The sequence below is a fragment of the Narcine bancroftii genome, chromosome 4, assembly GCF_036971445.1.
Source record: "Narcine bancroftii isolate sNarBan1 chromosome 4, sNarBan1.hap1, whole genome shotgun sequence".
NCBI lineage: Eukaryota > Metazoa > Chordata > Chondrichthyes > Torpediniformes > Narcinidae > Narcine > Narcine bancroftii.
In genome coordinates, this window is record NC_091472.1 from 263,470,785 (window position 1) to 263,489,827 (window position 19,043).

The 19,043-nt window shown below is 37.3% G+C and overlaps 1 protein-coding gene across 7 annotated transcripts in view; it reads left to right on the top strand.

The window, feature by feature from the left end:
• The window catches only part of epb41l5 (erythrocyte membrane protein band 4.1 like 5), a 208,660-nt gene that overhangs the window by 76,213 nt on the left and 113,404 nt on the right, over positions 1-19,043 (top strand). For all 7 annotated transcript variants that reach the window (XR_011356619.1, XR_011356621.1, XR_011356620.1 and 4 more), the window contains 3 exons: positions 12,611-12,731; positions 16,218-16,305; positions 18,657-18,745. Coding sequence is in view for 4 of the 7 variants with exons in the window: in XM_069934871.1 (XP_069790972.1) it covers positions 12,611-12,731; positions 16,218-16,305; positions 18,657-18,745 (298 nt within the window). In the remaining 3 variants the exon portion in view is untranslated. The remainder of the gene's footprint in view (positions 1-12,610; positions 12,732-16,217; positions 16,306-18,656; positions 18,746-19,043) is intronic.

Consider the following 19,043-nt stretch of genomic DNA (forward strand, 5'->3'; position numbering starts at 1 on the left):
TTATGTATTCTGTTAATATTTAAAGTCATATAGTTCAACATAGCTATTTCATACTTTGTTTATCTTTCCTTTCCGTTTCCTCATCATCACCTTTCCTTCTTATCCATTTCTGCTTTCTTTTTTTGAACACTTTATAAGACAACATTTCTAAAACATAAAACGTTTCCCTTATTCTCCTATATAAAATTTTTTTAACCCCATTCTCCCCTCCCCTTCCTGAGTTGCCCTTTATCCCTTGTCGGGCAACTACATCTCCCCTCTCCATTTGGATTTGCGAATTCACTCACAAGCATCAACTGATTTTGCAGTGACTGTAACTCTTCCCCACCCAGCCCCCCCCAGTAAAGATTTTAATTTTCATATACAACAAAGGTCACCCTCTTAATTCCCCCATACTTCCTTTCTTCCCTTTCTTTCCCTTCTTAGTTCTTACCTATATTCTTTTTTTTTAATATATACATACACACACATATATATATATATATATTTATATATATACACACCTACATACACACATACATATAGTTTGTGGTCATTTTTGTTCTCGTTACATATCTTCCTCTCTCTGTTTTGTAGTTGTTCTGCAAATTTTCTTGCTTCCTCCGGATCCGAGAATAGTCTGTTTTGCTGCCCCGGAATAAAAGTACTGCTGGGTATTTTAACATAAATTTATAACCTTTTTTTCCATAGGATCGTTTTTGCTGCATTAAACTCCTTCCTCTTCTTCAGGAGTTCAAAACTTATATCTGGATAGAAAAAATTTTTTTGACCTTTGTATTCCAGTGGTTTTTTGTCTTCTCTTATTTTCCTCATTGCTTTCTCCAATATATTTTCTCTTGTTGTATATCTTAAGAATTTTACTAGAATGGATCTTTGTTTTTGTTGTGGTTGTGGTTTAGGGGCTAATGTTCTGTGTGCCCTTTCTATTTCCATTTCTTCCTGTAGTTCTGGTCTTCCTAGGACCCTGGGGATCCATTCTTTTATAAATTCTCTCATATTCTTGCCTTCTTCATTCTCCTTAAGGCCCACTATCTTTATATTGTTTCTTCTATTATAATTTTCCATTATATCTATCTTCTGAGCTAACAGCTCTTGTGTCTCTTTAACTTTTTTATCAGATTCTTCTAATTTCTTTTTTAAGTCCTCTACTTCCATTTCTACGGCTGTTTCTCGTTCTTCCACCTTGTCCACTCTTTTTCCTATATCTGACATGATCTCTAATCTATTCATTTTTTCTTCTGTACTTTTTACTCTTATTTTTATTTCACTGAATTCTTGTGTCTGCCATTCTTTTACTGATTCCATATATTCTTTAAAAAAAAATATCCATTGTCTTGCCCTTCCCTTCATCTTCCATTTCTCTGTGTTCTTCCTCTTCTTCTGAGTCCATTCCAGGATCTGTGTCCTTTGCCTCTGTCTCTTCTGGTTTTCTTGTTGGTTTGTTTGTTTTATTTTGTTGGGTATTTTTGGTCTTATTTTTATTAGAAGTGTCTTGCTGCTGGTCTTCTTACTCTAGGTTGGTCATCTGTTGTTTCTTTGATTTCTTTTTACTCTCTTCTTTCTTGCTCTTGTTATTTTCTGTGTCTTCCTCTTGCTGTTTTGTTGTGGCTGTCATTCTCAACTGTGGAGATCGACTCCTCAGCTGGTCCCCCCTCTCATCAGTGTTATTTTTGTCTTGCACATCGCGCATGCGCGAGGAGTCGTTTTTGTAGTCCCGAGTTCAGGACTTCAACTGACCTTAGGGAGTGGGCTTCTCTCTCCGCGGCGGGCCTCCTCGGACAGGTAAGGCCTTCACCTTCTTCTTCCAACGTCCTTTCTTCTTCTCTTCTTCCCGTTGCATTTGACTTTTCTTTTTTCGCTGCCATTTTCTCCACACCTTTATTTTCACTTTATTTTGGTTTTTGTGTTTGTGCCTTCGTTTTTTCACTGTCTTTATTTTACTTTTCTGGAGAGGGCTGGAGTTCCCCGACTGGCCATTATTCCATCACGTGACTCCTCCTAATTCACTATCCATTGAAGTAGTAGAGGCTACCTCCACTGACAATTTTGGTTAGATTTTTACATGGGGGAATTGAGGGATACGGGGAAAAGGCAGGTTAGTGGAGATGGGCCTATCATCAGATCAGCCATGATCTAATTGAATGGAGGAGCAGGCTTGATGGGCCGAATGTCCTCCATTTGCTCCTATTTCTTATGTTATTTTGTTCAGGAAGGTGTGTATTTTGCAAGAGAATGTGGAGGTGATAGTTTTCCTGTGCACCTGCTGCCCTTGGTGGTTGTAGACTTAAAAATTAGTAATGTGCTCCAAAATAATGCAGGCCAGTAATTTGCAGATGTAGAAAACTGGAACAGGAATAGGTCATTTGGGCCTTCGGAGCTACCTCTGCCATTCAGACTGCTCATGGCTGATCCTCTAACTCAATATTTATTTCCACTCAGTCTCTGTACTTCATCAATTTTTTGTTGGAAGAATTTGTCAGCTTTTAAAAAAAAACTACTCACCAACTTGATTGTATGGCTTTTGTGTTGGAAAATCCACTGGTTCACATCCTCCTCATCTTTGTCCTAAATTTCTTTCCCTGTAACCTGAAGCTGGAGCACTTAACTTCAGACACCACTAGTCCCATTTAGAGGTTGCAGTGCTATTGGAATTTTGTATCTAAATTTAAGCAAGACATAATACCGTTTAGTCATTGTGTATGAGTAGGTGGGGTATTATCTTTCAATTTTATGAATATTGCACATCTGGCTATCAATGAAAGAAAAGATAAAATTCAGCCCTGAGTGGAAGTCATCACCTTCTTGAGATATTCCGAAAAGAGCAATTAAAGGGCAAGGTTCCAATTTTAAATTTCAAATCACCAATGAAGTTTGAAAACAACCTTCCAAAATGTTTTCTAAGCTAAGGCAATTCCAGAATATATGAACTGAAGAGGCATCACCTGCTTTACATTTGTCACATAAAGGATTCATATCTAAATAGACGTGTGCTCTGTGGACCACTTTAAAGTGCAGCAAACAATGCCGTGCACAAAAGGAAGTAGTGTTAATCAGATTAAAAATAGGATTCCAAACTTCATTGGAGAGTGAAAGGTTCGAATCCTGTTCCCAGGATTTAACTAATGAGGCTTGTCTTAAATTACCCACATTGTCAGAGATGAGAGATATTAAGCCTTTATGAGGAGGTTATAATTCAAAAAATGTATCAAGAGCATTCTCCTCCTTTATGCCTTTGGTCAGGTAAAGTGTCTAGAATTTGCATGGATTATAAAATGGGAGAGTTAAAATGACCAGATTTAAAATAAAATATTTAGCTGCACAAATTCATTTTGTTGTTTTTTTTTAAATGAGGTGATTCCTTCCTTGCCTATAAGAGGAGATGGAAGAAGAATGTATTTATAAATGGAATTTAAAATTAATTAAAAGGAAAACAAATAACCCATTATTAAAACATGTAATTTATATTTGGGAAAAAAATTTAACAATTTGTTTGATTAAAAGAGAGTTTATCTTCAAAGACACCTCTATCTCAAAACAGATTAATAATACCCATGAACTTGGGTAGCAAAATATTGGCTATCGCACATGGTACCAACATGGTATCAGGTGCATTGAAGATTGTACAGAGGCAATTTGTATCTTTTGAGGGACTTAAAAGCAATTAACCTCAGAACACATTTCTGCCATCTCCAATTGCAATTTTTTTTGAGGGAAAAATGGGGACCACTAATGGTCCTACCAATGTGCTTAGGCATGGAAAATTTAATTTGAAGGGGGAATGCAACCAAATTTATCTCTATATATGCTATGATCCAAGATCAAAGCCCAAAATCTGCACTACATCGATCAAGGGAGAGATGGGAATCAGATTTGGGCATTGTAATGATTATAATATTTTGTGGAATTTGTTAAGATTTAGAGTAGGTTACATACATACACACATTTTAAAACAGATCTTATTTGAAAGACCGAAGAAATACTGAAGATCTCTGGAGAATGTAAGCACCTTTCACAAGTAGATGTTAATTGAACTGATGTCATAAAATGTTTGGAACTGGAGCCAGGATGACTACAAGTATCTTTCTGCAGAGTGCTTACAGGAAGGTCACTTCTGGGTTTTGTTTATCTAACAACAGCTTGTGCAGAAGAGAACTGTTGTTTGCTGAAGAAGGTGGGTTTTATTTTTGCAAGTGAGTCACATGGGCTTTCTGGAAGCCAGTTGGAGAGAGAAAAGAGAAGCCCTCTCAGCTTGTGTGTGTGACACAGTGCAATCCAGGAAGAACAGATGAAAAGTTCCAAAGCAGTGGGTGGCTGTAAGTGCTATCTATCTGATGTTTCTCTTGGAATAAGAGGAACAGAGTGGAGCTTTGTGGTGGCCTAGAGGAAGAGGTTATCATCTGGAAAACCCTGATGGGGCAAGTTTCATCAGCGAGACATTGAGGTGACTAATGGTGGTACCTCAATTGCAGAAATCCTGGAACAGCAAAACTCTCTCTGCAAACCCTGCAAGAACCTTCCTGAGTGGTAAACATTTACCTTTTGAGCACCAAAGCCTGGTGAACTTTATACCTGTTAAATTCTGTGCACAGTATAAGAATTGCCTGCATCCAGAGAACTTGGAAGAAGGAGAAGCTGGGGTTTGGGGTCCTTTGAGCTTGTAACAGCATTGTAATCGATCCACAATCCTGGTCTAATCTATGTGTTGTTATGGGTTATATTATATATGAATATGATTTGAAAAGAGATAGATTGAGGGGCGGGTTTAGTGGAGGTCACTTCACAAACAGATACTTATACTTTACATCTCATTTAAAATGCAAGAGCTTTGCTGAAGCCAAACATTCAGGCACCAGTGGCTTTGAAAAAGACAATGGAACTGCTTTGGAAAGTAGTTGCAGATGGAGAAGTCTGAGCTCGTGCTGATAAAGATCTTTTAAGGATTGGGTATGGAACTTTGGGAGGGGTTCTGGTTTTTACAAGCAGAGAGAGGAAATAAAACCAAACAGGATTCTAAGAGAGAGAGAGGTCAGTTCTACAGTGGCTTTTGAGGCGACAGCATGAATTTTTTGCAAAACCTTAAATAAATAATTCCATTCTAAACTGTCAAAAGCCTTTTCAGCATCTAATAATAAAACTAATGCTACATGCAATTGTTTCTGAGAGCTATGAATTAGACTAATTAATTTAGCTATATTATCAGCACAATACCTTTTTTAAATAAATCCTGATTGATCTAAGTGAACCAACTCAGGTAAATATTCATTCAATCTATTAGCCAAAACTTTAACAGCAATCTTATAATTGACATTCAATAATGATATAGGCCTATAAGACTCTGTTTTTAATAAATGTTTATCTTTCTTAGGTATTACTGTTATTACAGCATTTGAAAAATCTGGTAATGAACAAGTTACAGTCGCTTGTTTTAATACTTCCATTAATGAAGGCATCAATAAGTGTTTAAATTTTTAAAATAAAATTTGGATGTAAACACATCTTCACCAGGAGATTTACCATTTTGCATAGAATTTAAAGCCTTAATAACTTTTTTCAACATAAATGGAGAATCTAAATCCTTTTATGCTTGACAATTCAAAGATGGAAGTTGAACCTTCTGTAAAAAAAATTAATTTCTCCTTCATTATTCAATGAATAACATTAATATAACTTCGTATAATACTTTCTAAAAGAATAATTTATATCCTGTAGTTTATGAGTAATATTTGAATTCTTCTTACAGCATTAATAGTTCTTGATGCTTGCTTGGTTTTCAATGACCAAGCTAATACCTGATGTGCTTGTTCTAATTCATAATATTTTTGTTTTGTTCTATCAATTAATTTCTCATCTTATGTCTGAGTTGAATTATAATGCATTTTTTTTTAATTTATCAATTCCAACCTCTCTTTTTCAGAAGGGTATTTTTGTAATTTTTTTTCCAAAATTACTATTTCCTTCTCTAATATATCTACTTCCTTAAGATAATTTTTCTTAATTTTAGTCGAATCACATGATTTGGCCCCTTAAATAATCTTTTAATGCATCCTATAAAGCAAATTTATTATCAAGTGAATTAATATTTGTATCTAAATACATCTGTATTTGACTTCTCATAAAGTCACAAAATTCTACTTTTTTTTAATAGTGACAAATTAAATCTCCATCAGAATTCAAGCATAACATTAATAATGGTGAGTGATCTGGTACAATTCTAAGTTTATATTGTACGTATTCAACTCTTCCTTGATCTGAAAATTAAAAAAATTCTATTCTAGAATAAAAATCAAACCGATAAGAATAAAATGAATAATCTATCTCTCTAGGATTCAATTTCCTCCAAATAGCCACCAAATTTAAATCTTCCATTAACATTAATATTCTTTTAACCTTTTTTCATTTTCATTAAAGATTTTGTAGATTTATCTAAAATTGGATCCAAACAGCAATTACAATCTCCACCGATTATTATATTTCCATTTACTTCTACCAAATTAAGAAAAACATCTTGAATACATTTTTCATCATCTATATTAGGAGCATACACATTCATAAAAATTCAGGATTCTGAATAAATTTGACAATTTACTAACACAAATCTACCAACAGGATCAATAACTGTTGATTGTGATGTAAATGGAAACATTTTATTAATTAAAATATCCTCTCCTCGTGCTTTAGAATTAAAAGACGAAGCTATAACTTGACCAACGCATTCTCTCTTTAACCTCTGATGTTCTTTCTCAGTTAGATGAGTTTCCTGCAAAAAAAAGCAATATCTACTTTCAACTTCTTAATATGAGCTAAAACTCTCTTTCTTTTAATTGTATTATTAAGCCAGTTCACACTAAATGTTACATAATTCAAACTATATGTTGCCATAATATTATTTAAAAAATATTCAACTCTCTTCTCCACCCCGGGTCGTCCCAGCTCCACAGCCAATTTTCAAGACATTCAAAGATAGAAAGTAACAAACACCAAATAATAATAAAATAATATAAGAAAAAAGAGAAAAAAACTCCAAAAGCAAAGAATCCTTTAATTGTGAGAAGTGGCTCTCGCCACTAGTGGCACAAGGCCTTTGAAGGGGGGAGCGGAAAAAAAAGAAGAATCCGGCTCCTCCAGATAGAATATCAAAATTTAATTTCATTCAGTCACTGAAGTATGATAAGCTTCTTCAAGATCTCTGTTGACTTGATCATCACTAATTTCAACTTGACCCTCAGTCAGCTGTCTTCCTGCTGGAATCCCTCCCTTTGCTTTTTCTTGATCTCTATACATTTGTTGAGATGAATAACATTGTCGTCCATTCTGCTTAATATTAGGCAATGAATTGGCAAATTCCAAAGCTTCAGATTTATTAACAAAAAATTGTGCTTGAAATTGTCCATAAAAATATTTTAAGAACTGCTGGATATCAAAAAGAAAATCTCTATCCCTTCTTTCACAAAACTCACTTTGCTGGGTTAAATCCTTTTCTTCTTTTAACAATTTCACTACTCAAATCTGCATAGAAGAATACGCTATTATTCTGGATCATGAAAGGGCTTTGTTGTTCCCTGGGTTTTTGAACTGCCATTTTCAAAATCATTTCTCTATCTTGGTAATGTAAACATTTAATCAAAATAGAGCGTGGCGGTTGTCCTGGATACAGTTTTTTCCTTCGAGCTCTATGTGCTCTATCAAGTTCCAAACCATTTGGATAATTCTTTGTTCCCAAAATTTCGGGCAGCCAACTAAAAAAAAAAACTGTACTGGATTAGTGCCTCAAAGTCCTCAGGCAAACCAACAATTTTTACATCATTTCTTCTATGATTTTCCAACATATCAACTTTTTGCAATAAATCTTTCTTCTGAATTCCCCATGCCATAAAATAATCTTCTATCTTGTTAACTGTATCTACATTCTTCGACCTCCGTGTGACATTCCTGAAAGTTGTCTTCAAATTTTTGAATTTTAAATTTATCAACAGTTTTATTACACTTTGCCATATCTGTCTTCATTAACGTCATTTCTTCTCTAATAGTTCTCAATTGAGTAGCAAAATCTGCTTTCACCAGCAAAATTTTCATCCATTTTTGCCAGTGGTGAAAATTGTAAATAGGCTTTCTACTTAGTCCTCGTTTCACCTGCTAACGTAGTAAAAGTTGGATCTGCAGACTCTCTTCCGCAGTGCGCATGCGCGAAGTCCCATGCATGTGCGTTGATTCTACAGTCATTTCTGTAGTTTTCTTCCATCCTCCAGTGCCATCTTCTCCAGCTCCCCGAGAAGGTGGCGCTGGAGTTTGAATCCTTACCCGAGGAAGCTTTGTAGACCGAGGCTGGAGAGGAACCATGATCGAAGGCTGTCTTCAAGGTCGGCCCAGTTTCTTCTATCATTGTAGTTATAGCCATTTTTTGCAGTTTGTTTTCTAGGTTTTTTTGCAGCCATCTTTTAAGACCTCTCAAAGAATTTAAAAATTATTCAATACTTTTAAAAAAATTTTAAAAGTCGGGTATTAATTAATTCTGCCAGGAGAGGCATTTTCCATGTCTTCTCCCTATGCCATCATACCACACCGCTCCTCTTGAAGTATAGATATAGTACGTTCATCAAAATTTGGCAACCTTATTTCGACTACTTAAATGCCCAGATTGTATAATTTATTTTGATATTTGTCAATTAGTATACTCTTTATTAAAAATTTAATACTTTTAAAATGATGTGACTCTGAGATGTCAAACCTTGCTCCTGTTGCTTTTTCTTTTCTATTTTTTTCTCCCTCTATTCCCTGCTGTCTCCTTTTGTTTCAAATCTGGAGAGGGGGCATTGGGATAAGGGGGACTCTTTTTTTCAGCCCTGATGAATGTTTTTGTATGATTTAATATTGAATATATTATTGTCCTATATTCTGTATTTTCTTAAAACTTTTAAATAAAATCTTACAAAAAAAACACTCACCTCAGGGATTACAGGAAAATCAGAAATTGAACAAGATGTCTAATTTGTAAATATCTTAAAAAAATGAATTTTAGTTAAGTTGAATTTTACCACCAATTGCTCAAAAGATGTAAAATTGTTGTCAATAAAAATGCCTTTAAAACATTTAATACCCAATCTGTGCCGTCATTAAAGGCAGAGTCTTGCAAAGAGGGTTGAAAAAGGTGATTGGATATAATAGGACTGGCAAAAGAAAAACTCTGAAATCCAAAGAAACCTTCTAAATTGTGCCCATATTCTCAAACTGTGTTAATTATCAGTTAATTTATATAGAGAATATGATAAAGAGGACTCTAAACTTGCCAACATGGAAGAATTCTTAACAAAATTTAGTTCCATTTCTATCCACGTAGGGCAGTCAACTCGATTATCACCTTGTAACAAAAAAATCAAGTTATGTATTATTGACCGCCCAATAATATATTCTAAAATTAGGACATGCCAAACCACCAATCCTTTTGGATTTCTGAAAATGAGCTTTATTTAAGCGGGGGTATTTTCCTTGCCATATATAAGAAGATATAAGAGAATCAAGTGAATTAAAAAAAAAATTTGGAATGAAAATTGGTATAGATTGGAAAAGATACAAAATTTTAGGTAAAATATTAATTTTAATAGAATTAAAACAACCAATCATAGAAATGGATAAAAGCGTGTCCATTTTGTTAAGAGCAATTTTACTTGATTAAATAAAGTAGAAAAGTTTTCCTTTAAAAGATGTTTATAACTCATTGTAATTGTAATACCAAGATAATTAAATTGGTCCTTCACAATCTTAAAAGAAAATGGTATAGGACCATTTAAAGGTAAAAGTTTCACTTTTATGCAGATTCCTGAAAAGTGACTAAATTATGCTTGTTACAAAAGCATCTGGACTAGCTACAAATAGCAAAAGATCATCTGCATACAAGGAAATTTTATGCTCAGTGCCCCTCCTATAGATCCCTGAAGAAAATTAGATCTGCTATCAAGGATTCAAATATCAAATTCCAAAAGACATGAGGCTCATTTATGGACGACTATCATAATCTTAAGATTATGTATTGTTCTGGAATTCTGGCACTGGTTTGTCCCTCTCCAAGAAGGTGATTCTTGATTCATATATGTCAGTTTTCGACCTTGCATTGAGGAGGGGGTTTTGAATTTAAAAAAACATCCTTTTTTTTTGTTATGCTTGATTTTATTATCAAGAATGAACTCTGGATTCCTTAATTTGATCATATTTGTAATTTAATTTTTTTGTGAACATTGTATAATTGTACCATTCAATTGTTTATACTTTAAATATCATTTAAAATATTTTTTTAAAGTAAAGAAAGGAATTTTGTATCAGTTAGATTACTGCTCTTTGTACAGTAAGAACACTTCAGTGAATATAAATCTAGTTAATCCAAATTCCCCTCGTATGTTGGTCCTGCCACCTTGGGAATCAAAAACTAGTTTTCTGGAGGAATAGGGCAGGCCAGACAGCATCTCTGTGTTGGGTCGAGAATCTTCATGAACACTTGGGACCACATTCCAGACTTGATGAAGAGTCTCGACCCAAAACGTCAACTGTCTACTTCCTTCGACAGATGCTGCCTGACCAGTTGAGTTCCTCCAGCAACTTTTTATTGCTCCAACTTCCAGCATCTATTGTCTCTCTCGTGCTGTACTCCCTTGATGACAATTATCCTGGTGAGGAGACCGAAAGCTGGTGCAAAATTCCAGGTGTGGCTTCAACAAGTCTGTATAATTTTTTTCAAGGCATCTAAAGTGGGTGACTACACATTTATCCACATAATACTGTAAACCCCTGGTATCCAGTACCTATGGGGATTGGTAGATGCAGATAAGTGAATTTTCCAGTTGCTTGAGATAACGTGTTGTGTGATTGGCAAACTAATGGCGAGGTATGCTAATTTTAAATTTCAATTTTTTTAACCTATATATTTTCCACAATTATTTTTGTCAGTTGTTTGAAGTTTTAGTGTATCTGTCTGCCATCACTTTTCATATTCCTCACAATTTTAAAATCTCAACCACATTAATATTGTCATCAAATTTTGAAATTTTAATTTTTCTGAATAGATAGCCATAAGTCCAAACCTTGAATCCAGTGGTCCCCATTAGAACTGCCTCCCACATTGAAAGCCACTCATTTATGCTGCATGCTGCAGTCAACATCAGCCAGCAATTTATATGGTGACAGATAGGTTACTAATTAAGCAGGCTGCTTTGTCATTGATGCTAATTGCATGAGGTTTGTTGAAGTTCAGGTAAATACAAAGCATGTCATTGTGTTCCTGACTAGTCCTTCTTTTTCTTTCTTTGGCTTGGCTTCGTGGACGAAGATTTATGGAGGGGTAATGTCCACGTCAGCTGCAGGCTCGTTTGTGGCTGACAAGTCTGATGCGGGACAGGCAGACACGGTTGCAGCGGTTGCAAGGGAAAATTGGTTGGTTGGGGTTGGGTGTTGGGTTTTTCCTCCTTTGTCTTTTGTCAGTGAGGTGGGCTCTGCGGTCTTCTTCAAAGGAGGTTGCTGCCCGCCAAACTTTGAGGCTCCAAGAATCAGAAAGATCAGGATGTGACTCACTAAAGGATGCCGAGGTTCTTTCACTTGTTGCCATAGTGCTTATGTAGTTAGTTCTGGTCAATAATTAGAACTTTGATGATGGGAATCTGCCATTGCATTGCCATTGAATGTGTCAAGGATGGTTATTGACTGCAGCTTCTTGGCTCAAATGTCACCTTGCCAAATTGCAACCTGCACTTGAATGTCCTGTAACTCCTGATGCTCAAGCCCAACGCGTTGGTTATGTGTCTTTGCTAAATAAAGGACACCGTTTGACCTGCTGAGTTTCTTCAACGTTATTTTTTTACTTCCACCACGATGTCCACAGACTTTCATGTTTTTACTACATGTAAGCATGGACTGTTTCCTTTGCGGAAGAAATCCAAATGGAACATTACTTTGTACAGACAATTTTCACTTTTTAATCCTCTCACAGGAGAACAGCTTTAACAATCCGTGCATCCTCGGTACAGTAGGAGTGACAGCTTGGCGTTTGGAATTTATAAAATTTAAAATTTAAACTTAAATTTTTTAAATTTAAATTTAGACATACAGCTTGCTAACAGCTCCTTTGGGCCCTTGAGCCCGTGCCACACAATTGGCCAACAACCCAGTATGTTTTGAAGAGTGAGGGGAAACTGGAGCATCTGGAGGAAACCCACGTACACTGGAGGAGAATGTGAAAACTCCTTACAGACAGTGCTGGATTCGAACCTCAGTCACTGTAACAGAGTTGCGCTCACCACTGAGCTAACTGTGAAAACCATTTATCCATTCAGGAATAGATTCTGAATCCACAGCTTCTTAGTTATAACATAAGGGCTTCTAACTGACCTTAGCTAATGGGTACTGTTTGTTATTGGAAACTACTGTAAATAGTTACATTGCAGCTCTGGTACAAGTGCCAGGATCTAAGTACTGTTCACAGAACAGCCTCTAGCCCTTCTTAACCTTTCTTGGGAGATTTTCTGATTAGCCTGCATAGTTTCTCTTCTGAAGTAAGATATTATCGGGAAATCAGAAAAAGAACAGTTCCTAATGTTCTTTTAATTACTTTCTCATTTATTTAATGCAGCTGAAATAGGCGACTGTGATCCCTCCGAGCATGGACCAGACTTAGTATCTGAATTCAGATTTGTGCCAGATCAGGCCGAGGAGATGGAGTTTGCTATCTTCGAGAAGTGGAAAGAATGCAGGTTTGTGTGGGCCTGGGAAGTGAGAACCCAGGAATAATTTGTGTTCTCCTGTTTTGTTTCATTCAAAAACCAACACTAAGATTTTCTTGTCTTGTATTGGAGTTGTTCTACGTTACAATGGTGGCTGCCTTTCAAAAGTTCTTCATTAGGTGTAAGTTATTTTGGCACTTCTCAAAGAGACTAGACAAATTTTCCATTTATCCAGCACCAATTTGCCATATCCTTACATCACCATAGGATACTTATTAAGATACGGGAAAAGGTCAGTCAGTCTATCTTGTTCGTGTCAGCCCCCAGCAGTAGATCCAATTACTCACTGGTCCTATTTTCCTGTGGCCCTGCTAATTACTTACATACTCATAAAGTCAAATTTATATTCTTTTCCACCTATCCACACTTGGAATAATTTGTAGTGCCGGTAACTTGCAATGACAAAGGATTTTTAGTTCCCCAGCCTGGCAGCATCTGAGTGGGTTATCATCACTTCAAATATACGTCATTGATTGTGAAGCATTTTGGGCAGGTGCAGCTGATAGACCTTACCACCAACCTCTGCATCTAATAACTTGTCTCCTGCACTTCCACCAACTTCAGTGCCATCCCACTACCAGCCACATCTTCCTCTCTCCACCTATATCTGCATTTTGCAGGAATAGGTCTCTCTGAGACTTCCATTTCCATTCTTTCCTTCTCACTCCCTCAGACACTTCCTTCTGTAACCACAAAATGTCCCTTCATCTACTCTCATTATCCATCCAGGGCTCCAAACAGGCCTTACTCAGACACACAGACATGCACACTCTCCAACCAGATCTACCACTCGCTATGTGCCCTTATTGACATTGGTGAGATCAAATGCAGATTGGTGACTGCTTCACTGATGGTTTGTGGGTCTAAAGCTTCCAGTAGCCAACCATTTAACCCCTCCCCCCCTCCAACTATTCCTCTACTGAGAAAAGGACAAAATGCTAGAGGAGCTTTTTTTGGGTGTTCCTCCAGCATTTGCAGTCTCTCTTGTTTACATTCCTATGCAGACCTGTCTCTCCTTGGTCTCATCATTGTCAGGGTGAGGCTAAACATAAACTTGAGGAACAACACATCTTCTTCCTCCTGGACAGCCCTAAAGGTTGACAGGGCTTGGGTTTTTTCTCTTTGGAGGGGAAAAAAAGGTGACTTAATGGAGGTGTATAACATGATGAGAGGCTTAGATATAATGGATAGCCAGCACCTTTTCCCTGGGGCAACAACAACAAATACCAGAGGACAACTGTTTCAGGTAAGTGGAGGAAAGTTTAGGGGAGATGTTAGCAATGTTTATTTTACACAGAGAGTGGTGGGCATCTGGAATGCATTGCTGGGGGTGGTGGAGAAGGCTGCTACAATAGGGATATTCAAAAGACCAGGAAAGGCAAATGGATGCCAGAAAACAAGGGTTATGGGTGTGAGGCAGGGAAGGATTAGAATGTTGTGGAGAAAGTTTACATAGGTTGGCACACCATCGTGGGCTGAAGGGTTTGTACTGTGCTGTAATGTTCTATGTAATATACTAGCAAAATCTCTAAGGATTTTTCTTTATCAAGTTTTCATTTTGACCTTATGATGTACCTATTAAGCACACTCCTACATTTTTTTTATTTATCAAGAGATTTATTTGATCTGGACTGCTTAAATCTTATGTACGCCTCCTTGTGGCTGACCAAAGCCTCAGTACCCTCATCAACCAGGGTTCCTTACACTTGCAGCCTTGCCCTTCACCCAAACAGGAACATACAGTGCCTGAATTCTTCCTACCTCAACTTTCAAAAGCCCCACTTTTCCAACTCTCCCCTTACTTGCAAGCATCCTCCCCCAATCAACTTTTGAAAACTTCCTGTCTAATTGCTCCAAATTCGGCCTTGCCCCAATTTAGGACTCAAATTTGCGGACCAGCAAGTTGCTTTCTCTTCAGAACTGCTGAGATGGTTGAAGGTGGTTAGAGCTGCATTCATTATGTCAAGTGGAAACAATATCATTACATTCCTGACCAAAATAAAAGGATGAACAGGCTTTGGGGGTGATCAGATTTTGTAGCCTCAGTGTTATGCAATTGATCCAGTTAGATTTCTGGTCAGTGGTCACCTCCAAGAATTTTGCACCAAGATATGATGGTGATAATCCTATTGAATGTTGTTAACCCTTTGGACTTCATATCCCTGTTTTCAGGGACTGGTTTTATACTCAACATCAGCTGATTCATACTGGCCTTTGTACTGTAGTTTACCCATGGCCCAGTCCAGATAATTTATTAAGAAAGGTTAAAAATGGCTGGAGTCCTAAGGGTTAAGAATAGATGGTTTCGTTGGAAATGGCCATTGTCTGACACTTCTATACTCTGGCACAAATATTATTTTGCACTTGGGTGAATAAACACTCAAATGCATTTTCAGTGGCATTATCCATTTCTTTGATAGAGATGATTGGACATGGTTTCTTCTGCTTTTTACACAACTGGACTCTTTTTTTGCATAGCTGTTTGTTCTATAAATATGCTGGAGCAACTTGGCTGGAGATTAAAAATGCAAAGCCTTTCCTAACTTTTTTTTTGTAGCGTGATCACTTTTTATGCAAGACACACACCAGTGTGTAGGTACAAGATCCCCAAAACAGTGATGTGATAACTAATCAAGTAATCTGTTGTTTACTACAGGAAATTAAGGATCAACCTCTGCCCCACAATTCCTGGCTCACTTCTTTAAAATAGTACTAGGAGATCTTTTTGGCCCATTGATAGTGTAACCAGAGGTAACATTTAAAAGGCAGGACCACTGATAATGTGCCTTAATTTTTGTTTTCACCCCTCCGGTGTAAGATTCAAACACTTAATCTTCTGACTCTGAGGTAAAGTTGTTGTCAACTGAGCATTATTCAATGGAAAAACAGATATAAATAAAATCTGAGGAAATTAACTTTTCATTTAAACATGAATTTATGCTGCATTTCAACTGCATTGCCATTAACGTACCCTTCTCTTTGAGAGACAAAGGATGAAAGATGACTTAAGATAATGAGGGGCTTGGATAGGGTGGACAGTCAGCACCTTTTTCTTGAGACGACAATAGCAAATACCAGAGGACATCTGTTAAAGATGAATGGAGAAAAACCTTTTAAACAGAGAGTGGTAGGTGCTGGGAGTATTGGGACATTCAAGGGACACTTAGGAAGACACATGGGTGTGAGTGATATGGACGGTTATGGATGTGAAGTATGGAAAAATTAGATTGTTGTGGAGTGGGTTTACATAGGGCAGCACAATATTGTGGGCAGAAGGGCCTGCATTCTGCTGTAGTGTTCTATGTTCTCAGTATTGCTCTGAAGGTTCTTGGTTTTCGTGCTTCTCTCTGTGCTGGGATATGAACCCAAACCCTCACATTTAGAGGCGTGAATGCCACCTGCTGAGCTACAGCTGACACGAGCTGCTGAATTTCACTGAATCTCTTCTCTTTGCAGAGGGCAGACGCCATCCCAAGCAGAAATAAACTATCTCAACAAGGCCAAGTGGCTGGAGATGTATGGCGTTGACATGCACAAAGTGAAGGTGAGGGTCGTAGTGAATTTTTAGTAACGTTGCTGCGGTGGATGGAATGAAATCATTGTTTCCTGTGTCAGATTAGAGAGAAACAGTTAGTGTAGCAGCTAGTGCAATGGTATTGCAGCGCCAGCGACCCGGGTTACCGGGTGCATTTCCTCCGTGTACTTGGTTTCCTCCCACCATTCAAAAACAAGGGCAGGGATTGTAGGTTAATTAGGGTGCTTGGGCACTGCCTTTACAGTGCTGCATGTCTAAATTTAAAAAAAAAAGTTGTTGATGAAATATTGATAATTGGAAGCCTTTGTCATTTTTGGCAGGATTTGTGGAAAGAGAAAATAGTTAATGCTTCTGCTTCCTGACCAGTCAACAATGATTTCAAACCATTTAAAATAAAGTATAAAATTCCGAAAATACTTGGCAATTCAGGTTGCATCTGTGGGAAGCTTTACAGATTGGTAGCTCTCTGCGAGGCAGAGGCGACAGAAGCAGATATGATAGCAACATTTAAGAGAGAAAAGGCAGAGGGTAAAGGACATGGTCCAGGTGCAGACCGTGGTTAGATTGGCATCATGGTCAGCCACAGCATGATGGGCTGAAAGGCCTGTTCCTGTTCTGTATGTACAAACTGCAGATGGTATCCTTCATTGTGTCCTCCTTTCATTCTCCCCATCCTCTACCCACTTTCTGGATAATTTGTGTGAAATGTTGGCAAGGTCACTGCTACAATGTTTAGTCTGATGCTCCTCTCTATATTGCTATACCTAGAAGTAAAGTTTATTTTATCCAAAATTTCTTCTGTTTAATTGCTCCTCCTGCCAGTGGCTTCCCATTCTTGGAATTTTGGGTCATATTGCATCTCCATGCACATGCTCTGAGAACACATCCTCATTGGAGAATCATCTCAGAGACTAGTTTTTACATTTCTGGCAGAAGGCTCCCACAAGTAATTTTCATTGCATTGCAGCAACCACGATTCACACTTTGAGCTTTCTCGCCTGGATCCCAGTTTAGTATTTGGGAATCGGCCCAAATACTCTGTTTTGAGACCAGTCCAAAGAGTAATTTGTAATTGCAGATATTTTTTTAATGTCATAAATTATTTATGTAGTTCTAACTAAGTCCTGGTCATAAAATTCTGAAGCTAATTTTGGTTTAAGGTTGAGTTTAGGTGATCTATTTTCTAAATTTCACTGGTTATGTACAAGTTGTGACAAAATCTTGAGTAATATTTTGGTTTCTTTGTATTGTCTTGAAATCCAAAAATGTGTACATTCTTTAATGCCTTGAGGTTTTTTTTAATGTCAAACTCCAGTTTTATTGACATATTTTGGTAGTTATTTGCCAAAAACCCACAAACTGTTGAAATGCCTTGTTTTACGTCAAGTTACTTGATGTAACAAGGAGAGGACTTCTTACAAAACAGCAGCTGTTGTTCTGAAGGAAGTGCATCACTTCTGAGGTGTTGCTCACAACCCTTGCATGCTACCTAAATGTAGTTTCTTCTTGTGTCCATCCATCAGTCATGGATTCTTCCAATGACAAGCAGTGGTTTGATTTTTAATTTAATGTAAATTTAGAGATGCAGCAGAACCTTCCGCGCACGAGCCCAGACTGCCCAAATACTCCCAGGTGACTAATAAACTTACTAACCCTGTACGTCTTTGGAACATGGGAGGAAACCCCTCCCCTCAGACATGGGGAAAACATACAAACTTACAGCACAGGATACGAATACGGATTACTTGTGCTGAAATAGCGGTGTGCTTGCCGCTACGCTAACTGTGCTGCCCTTAGTTGAATGGAAAGAACAAAACTCTGTTGTGTGGATGTGTTTACTGTGGCCCCAGTGTTTCAAAATTCAAGATTATTGTCATGTAGTAAAACAGACAACGTTGTATTACACACAATTTCATTTAGTCTACTGTAAGGTGGACAAAGATTCACTATCAGCTGAACTTGCCCAGCGTCCTTACAGTCAGCAAAAGAGAAGCAAAAGAGGGTTCTCCACCCCCCGCCTCCCGAGTCATTGAGTGTCCATGGATTCCACTCCAGCACTCCTGCAACCACACAGACTTCAGTCCAAACAGTCAGCAACCCGAGCTCCAATTGGAAGATGTAGATAAGATGGTTACCCCATCTCACTTGTCTCAGGATTCGAAATTGGGAAGAGACGGCCAGATTTCTGACCATGACATTGCCATTATTGTATATCTGGAGCTACTCGTGATAGGTTAATAGAAGCCTATATTAATATTATAATTTGATTTTGATAGTCGTGACTGCCTTAAGGTCTTGCTATGAAAGAGAGTAGTACTTTTTCTTCTGATCCATGATTTTCTTTCTGTTTGTATATTTAGGGAAGAGATGGAAATGAATACAGCCTTGGCCTGACCCCAACAGGAGTGCTGGTATTTGAAGGAGAAATCAAAATTGGACTTTTCTTCTGGTCAGTTGGTTTCTTCATCTTATTATTGATGTAGTTGAACAATGCTATTCTTTCTTTCTTTTTCAATCTTTTTATTAAGTTTCAGATTAATAAACATGAGAATGATGCAGAGAGATTGAGATTGAATTAATGACAGTTAACATAAACAAACACAGACACCGAGCAACATGTGTAAACTGATCCTCCCAATCTCTTTAAGGCCAAACATGAAAAGGAATCAAATTTTATTAACAAAGAAAATCCCCCTAAGAAAGAAAACAAAAGATGACTACCATGTTTCTAATGCTAAACAATTGTT